Below are 19,592 nucleotides of genomic sequence, written 5' to 3'. Positions count from 1 at the left end.
AAAGTAGGAACAAACAGAATTCGTCCCCTTATATACCCTACATTATGGTATATTTGAGGAAATGGGAGATATTTACGGTACTTCACTGTAAACACCTGTTAACTTTACAAGATGCTTAAATCTTTTTATTCTTTAGTCGGTTCATCAGTACAAAGCGTAATGGTACGGCTTTCTTTATTTCTTTTTTGTCAATTGTCAGTATGATACCCTATAACGCAATTTTATTCAATTCCCTCATTTGTGAATATGAATTTGGAGTGAAGTGTAAAATCACCATTGCTGTTCATAGTATTTCTCGAATATAAACGCACGTGCAACAAAAAGCATGTTCAATTTTTTGATAATTCAAATACGCGTACATTAAAGCGTATGATATTGTACGCTGCTCAGTTAACTATTACGTAACAGCATCTCTTATCATTATTGTATCTATCTGCTTTACAGGTATGTACTTTTTTTCTCATCGTGTTTCATTTCTCTGAAATAAAAACAGAACCCGAACACTATAGTGGGAAAGACCGATACTTTTGGGCGTTATCACTGCAGGGTTATCCTTCCAACATTTCTTTGAAATGTGGCTTTTGTTAGAGCCTCCACAGGATTCAAATTTTCTGCTTGTTCCACTAACCCAGTGTGAATAGCCTCCTCAAGTTTGATCTAGATACAACGAAAACCAAACCATTGCCTGCCTTCTAAATACAAATATTCCATTTCTAGTCGGATACGCCAAAAATCAGGCTTAATTTAGATCAGTGATCAGTTTGAAAGTAATTTTTGGTCTTTCCCGTTATAGCCCCCAATCATGGTAAACTTACCATAATAGGGGTGCTATAATTTTGTGGGGGCTATAATGGGAAAGACCCAAATTTTCAATGAAACATGCAAATAATGCAGGAATTTTCTAATTAAAATATAGACAAAAACTCAAATAGTCAACATCTAGATTGCACATTTACTCATCAACTATTTTGCAAGCCTATCGGGTCATCAAAAAATAGCAACTGTATAAAATGAACAAACTTTGTTACTAGTGCTTACATTGAAAAAATAAGTGCCTTTAAAGTTCTAAAACAACCGGGAAGCTGTACTTAATGATTTAAAGTTCAAACTCAAATGCGCACTCTCAATCAAAACAAGAGCAAATAATTCAGCTTGCAGAAGGAAACTGATCTCACGGCGTCAGGACAATTTACCCAATTCCATTTTACCCAATGCCATTATACCCAATGCCATTTTACCCAACCTGCCATTTTACCCAATGCCATTTTACCCTATGCCAACTTACCCAATTTACCTCATTGCTAAATTAACCAGAACGACTATTTAGCCGACTATAATATAAATGGCCCGTGGGACTTGATATGAAACTATCACAACCGAACATGGGATTAGCCAATTATATAATTAAATGGCCCGTGGGACTTGATATGAAACTATCACAACCGAACATGAGATTATATTGTCCACAAATATTTTAAATCATCCTTCTAATAGCGACTGCTAATTTGTTATCGGATAATTGAACGAAAAGATCAAAGAGCATTGGGTAAGTTGGTATTGGGTAAAATGGCATTGGGTAAAATGGCATTGGGTAAAATGGCAGGTTGGGTAAAATGGCGTCGGGTAAAATGGCATTGGGTAAAATGGAATTGGGTAAATTGTCACGTAACCGATCTCACACTGCTCTTTAAACAGTCAAAAACAATAAACCTAGACTTTGAAAAATAAAATTCAGTTCCATTTTCGGGTCTTTCCCATTATAGCCCCCCATTAAATTATAGCCCCCCATTATGGTATAATTACCATGATTGGGGGGGCTATAGGTTATCTGACCACTAAGCTGGGGGGGGCTATAATGGGAAAGACCCCCATTTTCGGACATAAAATAGTCAAAAAAGACCCATTTAAACTAAAATAGGTTTAAAAATTGGGTCTTTCTTATTATAGCCGCCCGTGAAATTACCGCCCCCATTATAGTATAATTACCATGATTGGGGGGGGGGAGGGGAGGGTTATCTGACCACTAAACTGGAGGGAGGGGGCTACAATGGGAAAGACCTTCAAAATCTTTTGGATCTATTCTCTTTCGAGAATTTTGTGGCAGGGAGGGCAATAATGGGAAAGGCCCGAAAAGCATTGTTGTTTTGTTTTTCATTCGGGTCCTTCCATCAACCAAATTATAAACAATACTATTTCTTCGACCAAACTTTATTTAAAATTTTTGAAAGCAAAATTAAAAACAAATATGTTTTGAAGCATTTTTAGAGGACATTTAACAAAACTTAGCACACATTTTGGCCAGCTTGAGAAATTACTTAACAGTGTTGTTTGTTTTCTTTTTTCAAAGGAGTTTATTGGACCATGAACTAAAAGCAACAAACCTTATTTAAAAATATTGAGGGAACGCACATTCTGTGGACAAGAAGTCGATCCGGCAAATATTTGTCGGGTCTTTCGCATTATAGCCCCCCGCTTAGTGGTCAGCTGTGCTATACCCCCATCATCGAAAATATACCATTATGAGTGGGCTATAATTTCATGGAGGGCTATTATGGCAAAGACCATATTTGTCAATGAATCACCAAAAACTAGTTCGCATTTGCAGCACAAATACGATCACCGAGGAAAAGACGCCTAATTGAGAACCTGGCCATTAAAGTGTCCAAGTACTTTCTGACTGGAAAAAGACAATTCCAAAGTTAAATAATAATTGACAATCATAACGTAACGTCTAAATTGTTTTTAAAATGACAAGTTCTGAAGAAAACAATACCAGAAAAATTGAAATATGCGAAATATCCAGAGCTTCCTCGAATAAAATCTTCGGAAAAGAATAATTGGCTGCAATTAAAGTTTATCAGCAATTTATAAAATTGTTATATTATTAACCACTAAAAATGAAGAGATTGCAGATTAATATTAAATAGTCATAAAGTCAGACGCAAAAACTAATTTTATTTAAATCAATTTTAATTTTTTTCTTGAAACTTTTCTGCATCTGTAACACTTTTGGAATCCTTTTCGTTTGTGTGGCAGTACGTTACGAACCCCCCCCCCCCCAATACAGAGCTCGCTTCATAACGTACTAAATCATTATATAAAAAACTGTTACGAGTGCATCGGGAGGTGCAAATATTACACACGCACTAAGCTTGCGGGAGCGAGGAAATGGAAAAGATCTCACTTTTAAAACAATTTTACGGTTAAGAGGCACATGTGATCACACAGCCCGTTTCCAGTTTGCTGCAAGACTTAAATTATGTGCAGTAAATTGATTGAGGACTAATTTTTGGTTTTTTCCCTACCCAGGTTCATAATATTTAGTAGTAAAAGACTCAATTCCAGGTCTACGGCTGAACAGTTATGCACAAACAAAGAACTGCAAAACCTTAAAAACAAATATATTTAGGAACTGCAATGTTCACAAGTACATTTAATAACAAGAATTTCTCAAACTAAATAATGGAAGTTTCTCTTGGAGGTAACGATCGAGGGCATTTTTAAAGTTGGCCTTTTCTAAACTCACTTTTTTTTATTCCACAGAAAAATTTCCAAGTTTTTCGAGTGGTTTAGGATCCAGCGAGCAGCGCGTCATTGGGGTTTTTCCAGTTTTTGCATAGAAGTTTTTGAGTAACACTATGAGAAAGTTGCGTAGAGGAGCATTCAAAAAACTTAGAGAGGTATAAAGTAGCTTCGTACAACAGAAAGAAACGCAAAACGGTAAACTTTACTTGAAATTTAAAACGCTGTTCCACTTTGCTATTTAAATATTTATAGGTCGGTCCCATGAAGTTTTTTTTAACAAACTTCAACATTTAATTCTCAAATGTTTGTAGTATTTTTCAATGGTTAGCTTGAGAAGGCCAGCTTGAGAAATTACTTAACCATGTTGTTTGTTTTCATTTTTCAATGGGGTTTATTGGGTTTTGAACTAAAAAGAACAAACTTTATATAAAAACAATAAGGGAAAACTCATCCTTTGGACGAGAAGTCGATCCTGCAAATATTTGTTGGGCCTTTTTGGTTATAGCCCACAACCAGCTTAGTGGTCAGATAAACTATGTCCCCCCGATCATGGTAAATATACCATAAGGGGGGCTATTATTTCATGGGGGCTATAATGTTAAAGACTCCATTTGTCAGTGAATCACCGAAAATCTAGATTGCATTTGCAGCCCAAACACAATCACCGATGAGTTGATGCCTAATTGTGAACCTGGTCATTAAAGCGTCTCAGTACTTTCTGACTAGCAAAAGTTAATTGCAAATTAAAATACCGATTGAACATCATAAAATAACATCTAAATTTTTTTAAAATGGCAATTTCTGAAGAAAACAATACATGAAAGAAATTGAAATAAGCGAACTGTCCAGAACTTTTTCACACAAAATCTTCGAAAAAAGGTATAATTGCTTTATATGAAGTTTATTAGAAATTTGTACCATTGTTATTTTATTAAACACTAAAATGGAAAATGGATCGCTGATAAGTCTTCAATAGTCATAAAGTCTGACGCAACAATTACTTTTTTTTAGAAAATCAATTGCGATTTTTTTGCTTGAAACTCTTCTGCATCTGTAACATTTTTGGGATCCTTTCCGTTTGTGTATGTTACGTCCCCTCCCCTAGTTACAGAGCACGTTTCATAACATAGTAAGTCATTATGAAAAATGTGGCAAGTGCTTCAGGGGATGCAAATATTATGCACGCACTAAGCTTGAGGGAGAGCAGAATTGGAAAAGATCACACTTTTAATGTATTTTGACTGTTAAAAAGCACATATGATCACAAAGCCCGTTTACAGATTGCTGCAAGACTTCAATTACGTGCAGTAAATTGATTAAGGAGTAATTTCTGGTTTTTTCTCTACCCAGGTTCACAATAGTTAGTTGTAAAAGGCGCAATTCTTGGTTTACGGCAGAACAAGTATTCAAAATGAAAGAATGATGATACCATAAAAACAAATATATTTAGGAAAGGCAATGTTCACCGGTACATTTAATAAATAAACAAGAATTACTCACACTAAAAAATGGAAATTTCTCTTGGAGGTAATTCTCGAGGGTTTTTTTAAGGTCGGTCAGTGTAATTTTAAAACTCAATTTATTCCGCAGAAAAACTTCTAGCTTTTTCGAGTTGTTTAGATTCCAGCGAGAAGCGAAGCTCGTTGTTGGGGTTTTTCCTGTCTTTTCATAGAAGTTATTGAGTGATACCATGGGGAAGATGCGTAGAGGAGAACTGATAAAACTAGAGAGATACAAAGTAGATCCTTACGCCGGAAAGAAACGCAAACCGATACATTTCACATTAAAATTTTAATATGCTGTTTCGATTTTGCTTTTTGAAGGATTTAGTGCAATTTAAAAAAAAAGTCTTTGCTTTTGCTGGGGCAAATTTCAAGAGCACTTTCTTTGACCCTAAGTAACAGATTGTCACTATGGGTTTGAGTTATTGAGAGATCGTTCGTGGTTAATAATTTCAAATCATCTCCATAAAGATAGAAGTGTCTATAATTAATAGATTGTGCCCTACGGTTTTGAAAACAAATGAAAAACAAAGTTAACAATACACATCATTGTGACACACCGGATGTAATGCATGACGGAAAAGAAGTCATCTGCCTATTTACTTTGACCATCTGAGGTGGATTGCTAAAGTAGGAGCACATTAAAATCAAGAACCAAAGGATTTCAATTTCTTGCGCAAAAACAAGTGTAGAACTAATCGAGCGCGTTCTTGATATCAGAAGAAACTGCAAAGCAGTCATTGTTGTACTCATATATTTGTAAATTTCTCTAACAATTTCAGCGACTGGGTTACGGTACTTCTTGAATCCATTTTTCTTGAATTCGTGTTGTTCATACAATACTAATTATAAACATAAACCGACAAATGTCGGAAAAATTGCTCTTGAACGACAGGAAGGGAATTTAATTCAGGGGCTGTAGCCCGGATCAATTTTTCTTCATGGGTGCAAAAAACCTTTCCCCTGACGGCATCAGAACCACTGACCTCCCGAACCGTGACCCCAATGACTCCAACTGCGCCATCAGAACCTTATTCTTGATTTGCTGCAACCAATTTATATCAGCAACAAGCTTTACGTCGGAATGAGAGCAATAGAGATTACTCAAAAATGAAGAACGAAAGCGTGAAAAAGTCACTTGGGAAGTCGAAGAATGTTCTAGAAGTAAAGCGCAAAATTGTCAAGCAAAAAATTTGCATAAAAAAGACACACACGTTTACAATTATTGCTATGAACATCATTCAAGAGCAAGTAATAATTGAAATGTTCAGAAAGAATATCATGAGTCGTTTATAGCCACTGTTATTTTTTTTGAGGATAGAAATTGAGTATTATATGAAAATGTATCACTTTAAATGTATGGTGGTATCATAAGCCGTGCATCGAAGCGGTGAAAATAATGACAATAAAAAAATCAGTAAAAACCTGTGATTTCATCAAAAACCAAGATATTTGCAAAATTTCTTTACAACAATTAATTCAGCTTAAGAGCTTTTCAATGATAAGCTTTCATGTTTTCGAGCACTTTCTAGAGCAAGCTATTTACTCTCTGCGAAAGATACTAAGATCCAAAAGATACTAACGACCCTAAGTACTAAAGATACCCCCAATACGCTATGCTTACCTTGCGCTACGCTATCTCCCCTGTTATATAGCATGTGCCAGTACATAATAAATCTTTACGTAAAAAATTTGCACGTGCGTTCGTGGGTGCAAATATTATGCAACTACAAAGCGGGGGCGGGGGCACAAGGGAAAAGATCCGATATTACTCTACAAAAGTTCTCTTAAGAAAATATTCCTGGATGAAATAGATAGTTCTAAGTCCCTATATGTATATTCCATACTTAACTACAGTTTTTAATAGCAGAGGTTACCCAAAACGCGCAAACCATAAGAAACCGGCACATTTATCGGGTCTTTCCTATTATAGCCCCAACCCCAGCCTCCCAATAACCTATAGCCCCCAATCATGGTATACCTATAGCCCCCAATAATGGGGGGTTGGCTATAATTTCATGGGGGGCTATAATGGGAAAGACCCCAATTATCATTTGGCCAGTAGCGGCGTTGGTGAGGAGTGTGACGTGAATCTACCTGAAAATTGTTTTTGTTTAGAACTGTATACTGATCCCAGACACAACACCCCATCATAATAACCAGCTGAACATCCAAGGCAACAATGGTGAAGAAGAAGGGTGGGGGCAAGAAAGGGAAGAAGAGCGGGGGAGGGAAGAGTGGGAAGAAGAGCAAGGAGTCTGGAGGAGGGGCGGGAGGGGCTGACGACAAGGTCAATGAGGTCACTAAAGAGATGTTTGTGATCAAGATCAGAGACCTTGAGGAGAAAATCATGCGATACGAGGAAAAGTGCAAGGAGCTGCAGGTTAGAGGGACCATTGTTAAAAGTTAACTTTATATTAACCAAGACGCAAACATTTTTTTAAACTTTTTTTTGCTTTTGGTAAGAAAGACAGATTTATAAGAAGTTCTAACGAAAATTGTCAATGTGAATCTAGTTTAAAACTTTCTCAAGGAAATATTTGACAGGCTCTCACATTGCCTGGATTTCACTCAAAAAGAATAAAGCTGGCGCTCCTAGATCAAATGAACTTTTTCTCATGCCCAAGAAATTCTTGTCAATGAGCGCGACATCAATGGCCGGACTTTTGTATGTTTTATGTTTTTTTGTTTGTTTGTTTGTGACAGGATTCGAGTAAGGAGATCGGAGACAACTACGAGAGACTGAGTGTGGAACAACAACAGTTTGTGAAGACAGTGGCGGGTACTGTGGGGGACAAGGAGGACGAGGTGGCAGACTGTAAAGACCGGACTCTTGGACTCCAACAGGCCAAAGATGCCGAAAAGGTATAATTATACCGCCAATATTATCAGTTTAAAAAAACTGTTTTCAGGATACATTTGTCACACAAATTTGATATAATGTGCTCCGCCCCCGAAATTTTTATTCCAAGCTGGGAGAGGCCGAGAAAAATTGATGCACCAAAATTTATTTGAAAAATTATGGGGACTACTTTTGAAGTTCCTCTACTGGGAGACTTATCCCATGTACTCTGAAGTTACACTTTTCCATTGAAGTGATTCTCAGAGACTTTGGCGCTTATCGTCCTGCAGATCTGTTGTTTTGAGCACTTGAAGTTATGGCCATCTGATGTTTTTAACAGATGTACAAAAGTGACCGATGATAACAGCGAATCAGTCTAGTCACGTCATTCTGACCAATTTCTTTATTAAATTCATTGTCTCCTTTGCAAATTGTGAAACAAAAACTAAAATAGACCAAACAATTAAATCTTACAGAATCTCATTATATTTGATTAAATCGCGACTTGAAATAGAACAGTTGTATTATTTTTTGCACTTTTATTTCTAGGAATTGTACGAAGGTAAGCTAGCATCCCTCCGAGGAGAGTTCCAACAAACAAAGGATGAACTGACATCCAAAAACATGCAGCTGGCCAGTCAGCTGGCATCGCTGGAAGAGTTCAAAGTGCAGAGGGAGGAACTGGAACAGAAGTATTCTCAGCAGGAGGATCTCTATAACAGGAGAAACTCTCAACACAAACAGCACCTGTCAAACTTGGAGGCCAAGTCTCTCAAGGACAGAGATCGACTCAAGAAGGACATGATGCACAAAGTCAACATCGTCGCATCTGACTTCAGAAAAGTTAGTTATCTTGTCCCTTTTTTTAATGTTCAGGCACAAATAAGGTGTCTTCCCTGGACGGACTTTCCCGGTAATCCTACAAGGATCATACATGCACAGGCCTAGGCCTCGACTTATGAAAATACTTTTAAAGTCTAGTGGGGGGGGGGCAATATTGACTCTAATTACACGGTCGAGCTTCCTAGTTAAAGCCGAGCTAATATCCTTTCATGGGTCGAGCGAAAGTCTTTAAGTCTTTTCATAACGAAGAAAGTCCAGCTAAGGTCTTTTCATGGGTCCACCATTAGTCTTTTCATAAGTCTGTTTTTTTCAGAATTCAAAAATTTTGTTTTTTTTTCTGCATCATGATGTATTTCCTAGTACAATTTTTGTATGTAAATGGGAATCATATATGACCTTGTATGATTACAAGGAAAGTTGTATGATGGGAATCAAGTTAAGTTGACAAGCTTGAGTAGCTGTAATTTTCAATGTCAGATTTCAATGATCATTTAGCTTTTTTACTATCTGTCGAAAAAAAGCGAATTCCTTTTTTTTCGTTTTTTTAATATTAAGAGAGTTCAAAGAATTAGAGAAAACTCCATAATGCACAAACGGGCTTCTCATACTTAGAGTCGCGTTGGAAATTGGGTTTTTGATAATGAAAAATTTGATCATAATCTTTGATTCAAAATAAAGAACATATTTCCATTTTGTTTGCAAATGATTAAATGATTCATTGTTGATTAATCGAACCTTGTAATTTGAACTCTCGTCTATCTGAGAGGAATTAAAGAACTTATGTGAAGTCTTCCTTTAACCTGCTGAAATTTATACGAACCCTATGCATCATACGGAGAACTCGTCATTTTCTTCTGTTTAGGTGTCTAATAAGATGATGGCAGAGACAACTAAGCGGACGATAAGAGAGAATGTGTCCATCAACTCTCAGATCCAGAAGATGTCTGACAAGAGCCAGGAGCTGGATGTTGAGAACAGTGAGCTGAGAGACCTGGAGATCAAGAGGATACAGCAGATCAAACAACTCCAGATTAGGGAGAAGGATCTAGGTTAGAGCTGCTTCCCCGGAGAAAAGCCGCTGATAATAACAAGTCATTTATTATTGTTGTACAAAAATCTTAAAAGTTGATTGAATGCAAGTAGCATTCAATGCATTTGGTGTTTGTCTATGACAAAAATTTTCTGCTTAATTTTTGCCTGAATTTACGTAGTATAAAATAGATTGACTAAATTTGAATAAAATCACAATTTGTAACGGCTGCTCTCCTATCGAAAACAAGGAAAACTTTTACACCGCCAGTTCGTTTCAGCAGTTTCAAGTCGGTCCGGATAATACATTTTGCAGTTACCTTTTGAGAACTGTATTATCCACTATACTGCAGATCACCGTTCCATTAGTTGATACTCAATCAGCCCCGATAACATTGCTGTTTTAACCCACTTTTTCCCTTTAGAATATCAAAATAAATCCAAGTGGAAACAATTAAAATTTTTTTGAGTTTTTGTTATTAAATCCAAAACTGAACCAAAAATAGAAAATCTATCCCAGCAAGTTTGGCCCTACTGTTTAGCTAATGCTCATACAAAATTTCAGATTCAGGCTTGTGCTAATAAAAAGTGTTCTTCGAGGACCCTTTTCAAAATTCCAAAGTTTCATTGAATGGCTTCAATAACATGAATATCAAAATGGCTGGGCTTCGCTAAGTCCTTTAAAGAAACCGTGTATTGTACAAAGTTTTTCGGATTCGAGAACTTTGTGCACCAGAAAGAAGGTTTTGAGAACATCAAAGTTGATTTTCTCTTGACAATTCAGTTAGCTAAGCTGTACAATCACTAAGATAATTTACAGAAACACGAAACATCAACTTATGATTCGCCGCTCCAGAATTGTTCTTCAAAACGTTCTGTATTTGCGTTTCAGAAGACAAAATTGACTAGTTTCAACTGACTTTCGGTAGATTTTCAAGCTCTTTTATGTTGATAGTCACGTGTTTACAAGTCAAAAGGTAAATAGGTCAACATTTTTTTTTCTAATTTGGTTGAGTGTGGGGCTCATAATAATTCTCCATAATTTTCCATACCAATAATTTTCCATACCAATTTTCCATACCAATACTCATAATTTTCCATACCAATTAACATGGTGCCTCAAGTTCTCTGAATTGGTATAATTATCACAAAATTCACTAAATTTTCCATACCAATTTTGATCTCTCATACTCTATTTAAGCTTGAATCCCTGGAATATATATAAATTTTGTAGTTTGTGCAAAGCTACAATAGTGGATTGGTGATAGTGAAGTAGTTGGAGTTCGAGTTGAGTTGAAGTTTGATTTCACGTGTGGTGATCAAGTACCAATAATTGTTTTAAAAAAAAACTTTTGACAAGCGTGAAAAAATTTATCATTGAATTTTGTTTTTCATGCTATTCTAACTCTGCTGTTTAATTTGGCCTTGAATTTATTCATTTGATAACCCCGGCTTCAACACTTTGTTTCTTACTTTCATGTAACTCTTCCAAATAGGTATCAATTTTTGAACATGAAAATCGAAGAACGTTCAAAAATTTGAAGTTTTTAAATTGTTTTACTATTCTATTTTTCTACTTATTGAGAAAAATGCAATGTTTTTTGGGATCTATGGTGGTCAGTGTTTTGTTTTGTGGATCCATATGCATTAATATGTTCAATCAATAAATCAGGATACTCTTCTCCGATAAAAATTAGTTTACTCCCTGAAATTTTTGCTTTTTGCTTTTCATTTGACGGATTTGTAGGCAGATTATCCTGGTAAGGTTACAAAGGCACATTCTTTCTTGTTTTTTATCACTTATGTTAATTGATATCAATTATTGTATATTGAGTGTTCTGACTCAATTACTGTATAACAAAATCATGCGAAAAACTCAGTTATAAAAACACCCACCAGGTCTAAGGACTTAACTGACAGGGTACGATAAAAGATGGGAATGTACTGACGCTGTCAAGACTCCTAATTGATTTTTCATAACTCATTTTGCTAGCTCTGATGGCTCTGTAAGAATGTACTGTTTTGATCTTTCTTCTTTTTTATCTCACATGTCTTTGCTAGTTTTCCTTATTTTTCTCTCGAAAGTGAATTGAGCGGGAGACCAGAGCACAAGTGGAACAACTCATGGACCAACAGGAACACCTCTCACAAGATGCACTCCGTCTCGAGGAAGAGGTATATGGTCACAACGTTTGCGTATTTCCTACCCAGAGGTTCTCGTTCAAAATTTCTTAATATCAGACCGCTGCATTCTAAAAGGCGGTGTGAACCGACCAGGGTGTCAGGACCAGTGAGCAAATATTGTTCTGACCCCTCTTGAGGGGGGAGGAATTATTTACTCATATGGTTTTTTTTGTTCAGTCAATTTTGACCGATCGATATATTCTTCGTAGAGAGTTGTGAGTTGTATCATTAAAAAGCCCGTCCAGTGTAGGATATGGATTTAAAAAGATTTTTTCGATTTTCGTTTTCTAAAGCGAATCATCGCGGTTAAAACTCTTGTGAATATTAGACCGATTTGCTGTATTTTTTTCACATTTTCCGAAATTTCTGTCTAAAATTTCGTCAATTTCGCTAAATTATGAAAAGGTTCTTAACAATAGTACTGTTGATTTTCTTTTTAAAACTTTTTTTTGAGAACTGTATTATCCACTATACTGCAGATCACCGTTCCATTAGTTGATACTCAATCAGCCCCGATAACATTGCTGTTTTAACCCACTTTTTCCCTTTAGAATATCAAAATAAATCCAAGTGGAAACAATTAAAATTTTTTTGAGTTTTTGTTATTAAATCCAAAACTGAACCAAAAATAGAAAATCTATCCCAGCAAGTTTGGCCCTACTGTTTAGCTAATGCTCATACAAAATTTCAGATTCAGGCTTGTGCTAATAAAAAGTGTTCTTCGAGGACCCTTTTCAAAATTCCAAAGTTTCATTGAATGGCTTCAATAACATGAATATCAAAATGGCTGGGCTTCGCTAAGTCCTTTAAAGAAACCGTGTATTGTACAAAGTTTTTCGGATTCGAGAACTTTGTGCACCAGAAAGAAGGTTTTGAGAACATCAAAGTTGATTTTCTCTTGACAATTCAGTTAGCTAAGCTGTACAATCACTAAGATAATTTACAGAAACACGAAACATCAACTTATGATTCGCCGCTCCAGAATTGTTCTTCAAAACGTTCTGTATTTGCGTTTCAGAAGACAAAATTGACTAGTTTCATCTGACTTTCGGTAGATTTTCAAGCTCTTTTATGTTGATAGTCACGTGTTTACAAGTCAAAAGGTAAATAGGTCAACATTTTTTTTTCTAATTTGGTTGAGTGTGGGGCTCATAATAATTCTCCATAATTTTCCATACCAATAATTTTCCATACCAATTTTCCATACCAATACTCATAATTTTCCATACCAATTAACATGGTGCCTCAAGTTCTCTGAATTGGTATAATTATCACAAAATTCACTAAATTTTCCATACCAATTTTGATCTCTCATACTCTATTTAAGCTTGAATCCCTGGAATATATATAAATTTTGTAGTTTGTGCAAAGCTACAATAGTGGATTGGTGATAGTGAAGTAGTTGGAGTTCGAGTTGAGTTGAAGTTTGATTTCACGTGTGGTGATCAAGTACCAATAATTGTTTTAAAAAAAAACTTTTGACAAGCGTGAAAAAATTTATCATTGAATTTTGTTTTTCATGCTATTCTAACTCTGCTGTTTAATTTGGCCTTGAATTTATTCATTTGATAACCCCGGCTTCAACACTTTGTTTCTTACTTTCATGTAACTCTTCCAAATAGGTATCAATTTTTGAACATGAAAATCGAAGAACGTTCAAAAATTTGAAGTTTTTAAATTGTTTTACTATTCTATTTTTCTACTTATTGAGAAAAATGCAATGTTTTTTGGGATCTATGGTGGTCAGTGTTTTGTTTTGTGGATCCATATGCATTAATATGTTCAATCAATAAATCAGGATACTCTTCTCCGATAAAAATTAGTTTACTCCCTGAAATTTTTGCTTTTTGCTTTTCATTTGACGGATTTGTAGGCAGATTATCCTGGTAAGGTTACAAAGGCACATTCTTTCTTGTTTTTTATCACTTATGTTAATTGATATCAATTATTGTATATTGAGTGTTCTGACTCAATTACTGTATAACAAAATCATGCGAAAAACTCAGTTATAAAAACACCCACCAGGTCTAAGGACTTAACTGACAGGGTACGATAAAAGATGGGAATGTACTGACGCTGTCAAGACTCCTAATTGATTTTTCATAACTCATTTTGCTAGCTCTGATGGCTCTGTAAGAATGTACTGTTTTGATCTTTCTTCTTTTTTATCTCACATGTCTTTGCTAGTTTTCCTTATTTTTCTCTCGAAAGTGAATTGAGCGGTCTAGAAAAATATTTGGAGTGCATTGCAGCTCTTAGAACGACAGTTATGGAAATGCCGAACTAGCTGGATAGTTTCTGTTAATTTCGGTCGTTAATGGCAAAATTGATCTAACAAGCGTATGATCATGCTTATTAAATCCTATTTAGCCCTGCTGTTTTTCTCATTAATGTGAAAGAGTATCTAAGGCAAAAATTAAAAATCAAGCCAACAGTTTTTTTTTAGTTTTGTTTGTTTGTTAGAAAGCCCAAACGTCTGCATTTTGTCTTTGTTTCTTTTCAGTCTTAAGTGATAATTTTTGGATGTTGTAGCGCGAAAGAACCAGAGTCACAAGACAATAATGAGTATGTTGAACGAGAAGAGTGGGGGGTTAGAGGGCAGACTGGGTCTATTCCGGGAGAGGGAACAAATAGTGGGGGAGACCAGAGCACAAGTGGAACAACTCATGGACCAACAGGAACACCTCTCACACGATGCACTCCGTCTCGAGGAAGAGGTATATGGTCACAACGTTTGCGTATTTCCTACCCAGAGGTTCTCGTTCAAAATTTCTTAATATCAGACCGCTGCATTCTAAAAGGCGGTGTGAACCGACCAGGGTGTCAGGACCAGTGAGCAAATATTGTTCTGACCCCTCTTGAGGGGGGAGGAATTATTTACTCATATGGTTTTTTTTGTTCAGTCAATTTTGACCGATCGATATATTCTTCGTAGAGAGTTGTGAGTTGTATCATTAAAAAGCCCGTCCAGTGTAGGATATGGATTTAAAAAGATTTTTTCGATTTTCGTTTTCTAAAGCGAATCATCGCGGTTAAAACTCTTGTGAATATTAGACCGATTTGCTGTATTTTTTTCACATTTTCCGAAATTTCTGTCTAAAATTTCGTCAATTTCGCTAAATTATGAAAAGGTTCTTAACAATAGTACTGTTGATTTTCTTTTTAAAGACGAAAAAAAATTGTTGACTATTTTGATTCAATTGTTTTGGCTAAAAATTTGGCTAAATATTTCAAAATTCAGCCTTTTTCATCAAAAATTGCCCAAAATAAGTTTCTTTAGTCCACTTTGATTAAATTTGCCGGAAGTACACAACCAAAAACAACTAACACAATCTTTGAAAACTACAAAGGGAGCTATTTCTTTCTCCATTACCATTGAGAGTAGTCTGGAATTAACGTTTTGCCGTTTTTCGCTAACTTTACTCCATGAGTATTAAGAAGGCTGCTATTTTTTTGGTCTTTTAACTAACAAATTATCAAGATCTATAACATCAGAGTATTCTTCATGCAAAAACAGCAATAGCAAGACTGGTTTTGATCCAATCTTTAACCGTTACAACCCAAAATTAACCCGCATTGTAATCAGTTGGTCTTTTTCAAAAAAATTCGATCATTTTAATGTTAATTAAAGAAAGAATTATTCAGTTCAAAGCTCACTGTTGTTAGGTCCAAATAGCTTCCTAAGCAGCTCCAATTTAGTGTATATAGTTTCTTTAGTTAAAAATTATGGTCGCTTTGACTATTATAAATGTTTGATTATAAAATAAACTAAGGCTTATTGAATTTTGCCACTATTTGTCTCCTAATTTGGTCAACTTGTAGTTTAGTGTCAGAAGAAACAGAATGCTTCTTCCTCTTTTTTTCTGCTGAATTAAAATTTAATCTTTCCTGCGGTTTTACGCGTTAAGTTATGGTTTTCTGGCTTTGGTGCTACTAGATTCCACATTTAAAAAAATTTAAGCATTGGCTAATTTTTCACGTATTTTCTTTCTCGTTTAGTCACGTTTTCATATTATTGAAAGTTCTCTTATTACATTTTTGGCGTTCAATCTAAGGTACAATTGAACATATGAAAGCCTTTAAAAGCATTGTCTTTGGTTCAAACGGCTTCGACACCCCTTTCTCGAAGAATTTAGTTGAATTTTTAGTGGTATGAAATTTCCTGAAAAGTGACAGGTCTCACTGGCTTTTTATGGAAAAATAAATGAGCCTAATTTCTGATTTTAGTAGATTACTTATAGGATTTATGACAGAAGATGCAACTGTACAAAATCTAAGGTTTTTAAAGAATTCATTATGAATTTATTGGCTTCGGCACAGGTTTTTCACATAAAATTTAAACTAATTTTTGATTTTTGTCTCTATTTGAAGTTCTTTTTGTAGATGTAAGACATATTCGGAGTAATTACAAGTCTCAAACTCTTCCTTGGGACGAATTAGTTATTATATTTAATAATTTAGTTTCGCATCTAATGGCTTTCATTACTTTGAAAGCAATTGTTTTCGGAAAAACAAGTTTTTCTTAATTTTGCTCCTTTTTCTTTTTTTGTCTACTTTTGACCTATTGTCGTTAACAAAAGGTTACCTACCACATTACTGGCGCTCGGGGAAGGCTCAAAGGAACTTATTTCGAGGGGAAAATTATGGCTTTACGGCTTCGACAGCATTTTCTCTCAAGTTTTAATTGAATTTTTGTTTGTTGTCGCTATTTGTTGTTCTTTTTGTAACCGCTAAAAATGGAATATTGACAGGTTCTAATGAACTCCTATAAATTGCATGTGATTTTAAACAAATTGGATGTTTTCAAATGCTTTCTAATTGTTTTCATTACTTTGAAATTGATTGTTTTTAAAAATGTAACCCAATTTTTCAACTTTGCCGGTTTTTTGAACTTTTTCGTCTAATTGTTAGCGAGGCTTATTAGGAATGGTCCCATGTTTTTTCCAGTAAAACAAACGTTTTTTGTTTCGTTTGTTTTCTTTTTGACGCCGTTTTGACCTCGTTAATGAGTTTTTTAAAAAATGCGCAAAGTTTTTGATGTATTTAATGTCTGTTGTTATTGTTGTTTGAGTTTGTTGTTCGTTTTGAATTTTTTAAATGAGGATTGATGTCATCAATCATCTGACTAATGCGGCATATTTACTCCACTGAGTTATTTGCGGTGGAGGCAATCTTTTTGCTCATACATATATCTTTTTGTTCATACACATAGTTTTCTATCTTTTCTTATTTTGGTAGACAAATATACCAAAAATGTGGATGAGCGGGGTCGGAAATTTATGTGCGAACGCACAATACCGAGCCTCCTTGTTTGACTGTTTCTCGTCCTACCTCGTCAAGTTATTACTCTGTATAATTTGATAGTTTGTACCCCAATTACTGTTTTTGTAAATTGTCATTTTTAATTTGTATAATTTGATAGTTTGTACCCCAATTACTATTTTTGTAAATTGTCATTTTTAATTCAGCTTCCCGGGTGGAGGTATGGCGGTGATTTTTTGTAAGAAATGCGATGAAATGCGGTGGAACAAAATAATTTCCACCGCGTATTTTTTAACATCTTTTAGCGGTGAATGCAGTGAATCGCAGTGAATTAATCCTTTTCACCTCGTTCTCAATGTTCTTACAAAAAAGAAGCTTCCTTACAGGGATTTGAACCTCCTACCTACTGCATGCCTACAACTTCTTTTTCCACTGCGCAAGCTGTTATTTACTTCTATGATAATTCTTGTGAATTTAAATCAGATTTTGTAAACGTTGGAAAGCAGATGCGATGATTTTTTGTAAGAAACACGGTGAATTTCGCGGTAAAATTTTAAATTTTTGTAAGAAATGCGGTGAAATTCAGTGAGTTAGTTTTTTTCACCGCATTCACCGCCTTCACCGCATTTGTTACTTTAATTTGCCACAAAAGTAGATGCGGTGAACTTTTGTAAGAAATGCGGTGAGTTTCGCGGTTAATTTTTGTAAGAAATGTGGTGAAATGCGGTGAAATATTTTTTTCACCGCATTTACCGGAATCACCGCATTTCTTACGAAAGTTCGACGCATTCATCGCATTTCTTACAAAAATTTACCCAAAAACCTCGACCTGGGGTGTTAGTTCTGGCTGGGCTACAATAACTCTTATCGACGTAAAAAAAACTTCTCCAATTTGATCAAAAAAGCTCATGAAAATTAAAATTTATTAGCGGTTGACGGGGGTGGCGAGTGAGGTTAAAAAAAGATCCCAAAGTGCTTGTCAGTTATGTTTAATTGTGTGTGTTTGTTAGAACGCAGAGATGCAACAGGAATTGGTTGCTCTGATAATGGAGAGAGATGAGGAGAGAAAGAAACAGAAGATTCTAGAAGATATCCTATCAGAGTCTGCTTACATGCTCAAAGACAATCTCGGTTGGTCAATAACACTATTTTCAATTTGTATCTTTCGTATATTATGATGCATTAATCGATGCAGATTTTATTGACGATTTTTTCGCCGCATATGTTCTAGAGAATTAAAAATTGATCAAAATACATTGCTATCATCGCAAAGTTAAGTGCACTGTCGGATCATTGAACAGAGTAAAGGAGAATAATTTTTTTCATAATTGGGCTTAGCGGCTTCGGGCATTTTGGCACTTGGGTATTTATCAGCATTTAGCAATTGAATTTCGTTTAATCATCTCTAATGTATAGTAGTTAATGAACGCAGTTTTGTAATTTAGGGGAACCTTTTAAATCGCTGGAAACACTATAGTTTATGTCACCTGATTTTTCTAATCAGATTTCGTACGATTTTATTTGAAACTTATCAAATAGAACAGCATACAATGTTGACAGTTAAGTATATAATGTTTATTTATAAATCATATAGTCCATAAATCATAAAGTTTTTTTTATAAATCATAAATCATAAGTTGGAACAAAGGTTATTTAATTTTTTTAACACTGTTTCAGTGAAACTTACCATGAACGACAACAAGAGCCCTTTTGAAGAATCCCCTCTCTTCTACCGACTGATAGACACCCTTCTTCTCGCTGAGAACCTCGAACATGCAGCAGAAGTACTGGCCAATCAGGACTCAGATCACCCCGCCGCAAACTTCCGACGATCAAGTCGACCCTCAACTGCCGGACAAGCAGACACGACTCAAACGATGTACGAAGCACCAACGAGTGCAATGTCGGAACAAACATACGCGAATAAGGAATCACACTACCAGCTCGGAGATATGGGCATCGTTCCAAGAGAAGGCCACCATATCCCGACATTCCTGGAAAGGTCACGTGCCAAAATGGGAAGTGCCAAAAGTGTTCAGAGCCGATTAAACAGAAGACAAAGTGTGTTAATGAACTCTAAAGGAGTCCAAACCGATAACCGAAAAGAACTGCTGGCGGATCAACTTTTGAACCATATTGAGTTTTATTCTCAGGACGAATTAATTAGCCAATTTTAAGTTAATTTTACCTATTAAACATCATTTTTCTAGTTAAGTTTTGCAGTCTATTCTGCAACAAGCCCCCTCTCCCTCTTTCTCCATAGTGTTTTTACCCCCCCCCCCCGGCCACAGTACAATCTATGTATTGCTATATAGAAGAGGCCAGTAATTAGAAAGTAGTATTTGGGTGTAAAAGTTTTCTATAATAGGTTCAAATTTTGCTCACTTCAATGCTCACTTCAATGA

The 19,592-nt window shown here is 35.5% G+C and overlaps 1 protein-coding gene across 1 annotated transcript; it reads left to right on the top strand.

The window, feature by feature from the left end:
- The first annotated feature begins 295 nt into the window (after nt 1–295).
- On the top strand, nt 296–19,383 carry LOC142351532 (cilia- and flagella-associated protein 157-like). Its single transcript, XM_075403608.1, has 8 exons — nt 296–444; nt 7,146–7,410; nt 7,734–7,892; nt 8,419–8,712; nt 9,575–9,761; nt 14,458–14,642; nt 18,198–18,318; nt 18,865–19,383. The coding sequence occupies exons 2-8, from the start codon at nt 7,210–7,212 to the stop codon at nt 19,362–19,364; spliced, it is 1,647 nt and encodes a 548-aa protein (XP_075259723.1). The 5' UTR covers nt 296–444; nt 7,146–7,209; the 3' UTR covers nt 19,365–19,383.
- Nucleotides 19,384–19,592: the final 209 nt, after the last annotated feature.

The sequence above is a fragment of the Convolutriloba macropyga genome, chromosome 1 (assembly GCF_964194025.1).
Source record: "Convolutriloba macropyga chromosome 1, txConMacr16.3, whole genome shotgun sequence".
Lineage (NCBI taxonomy): Eukaryota > Metazoa > Xenacoelomorpha > Acoela > Convolutidae > Convolutriloba > Convolutriloba macropyga.
This window is presented reverse-complemented; position numbering and strand designations above follow the sequence as displayed.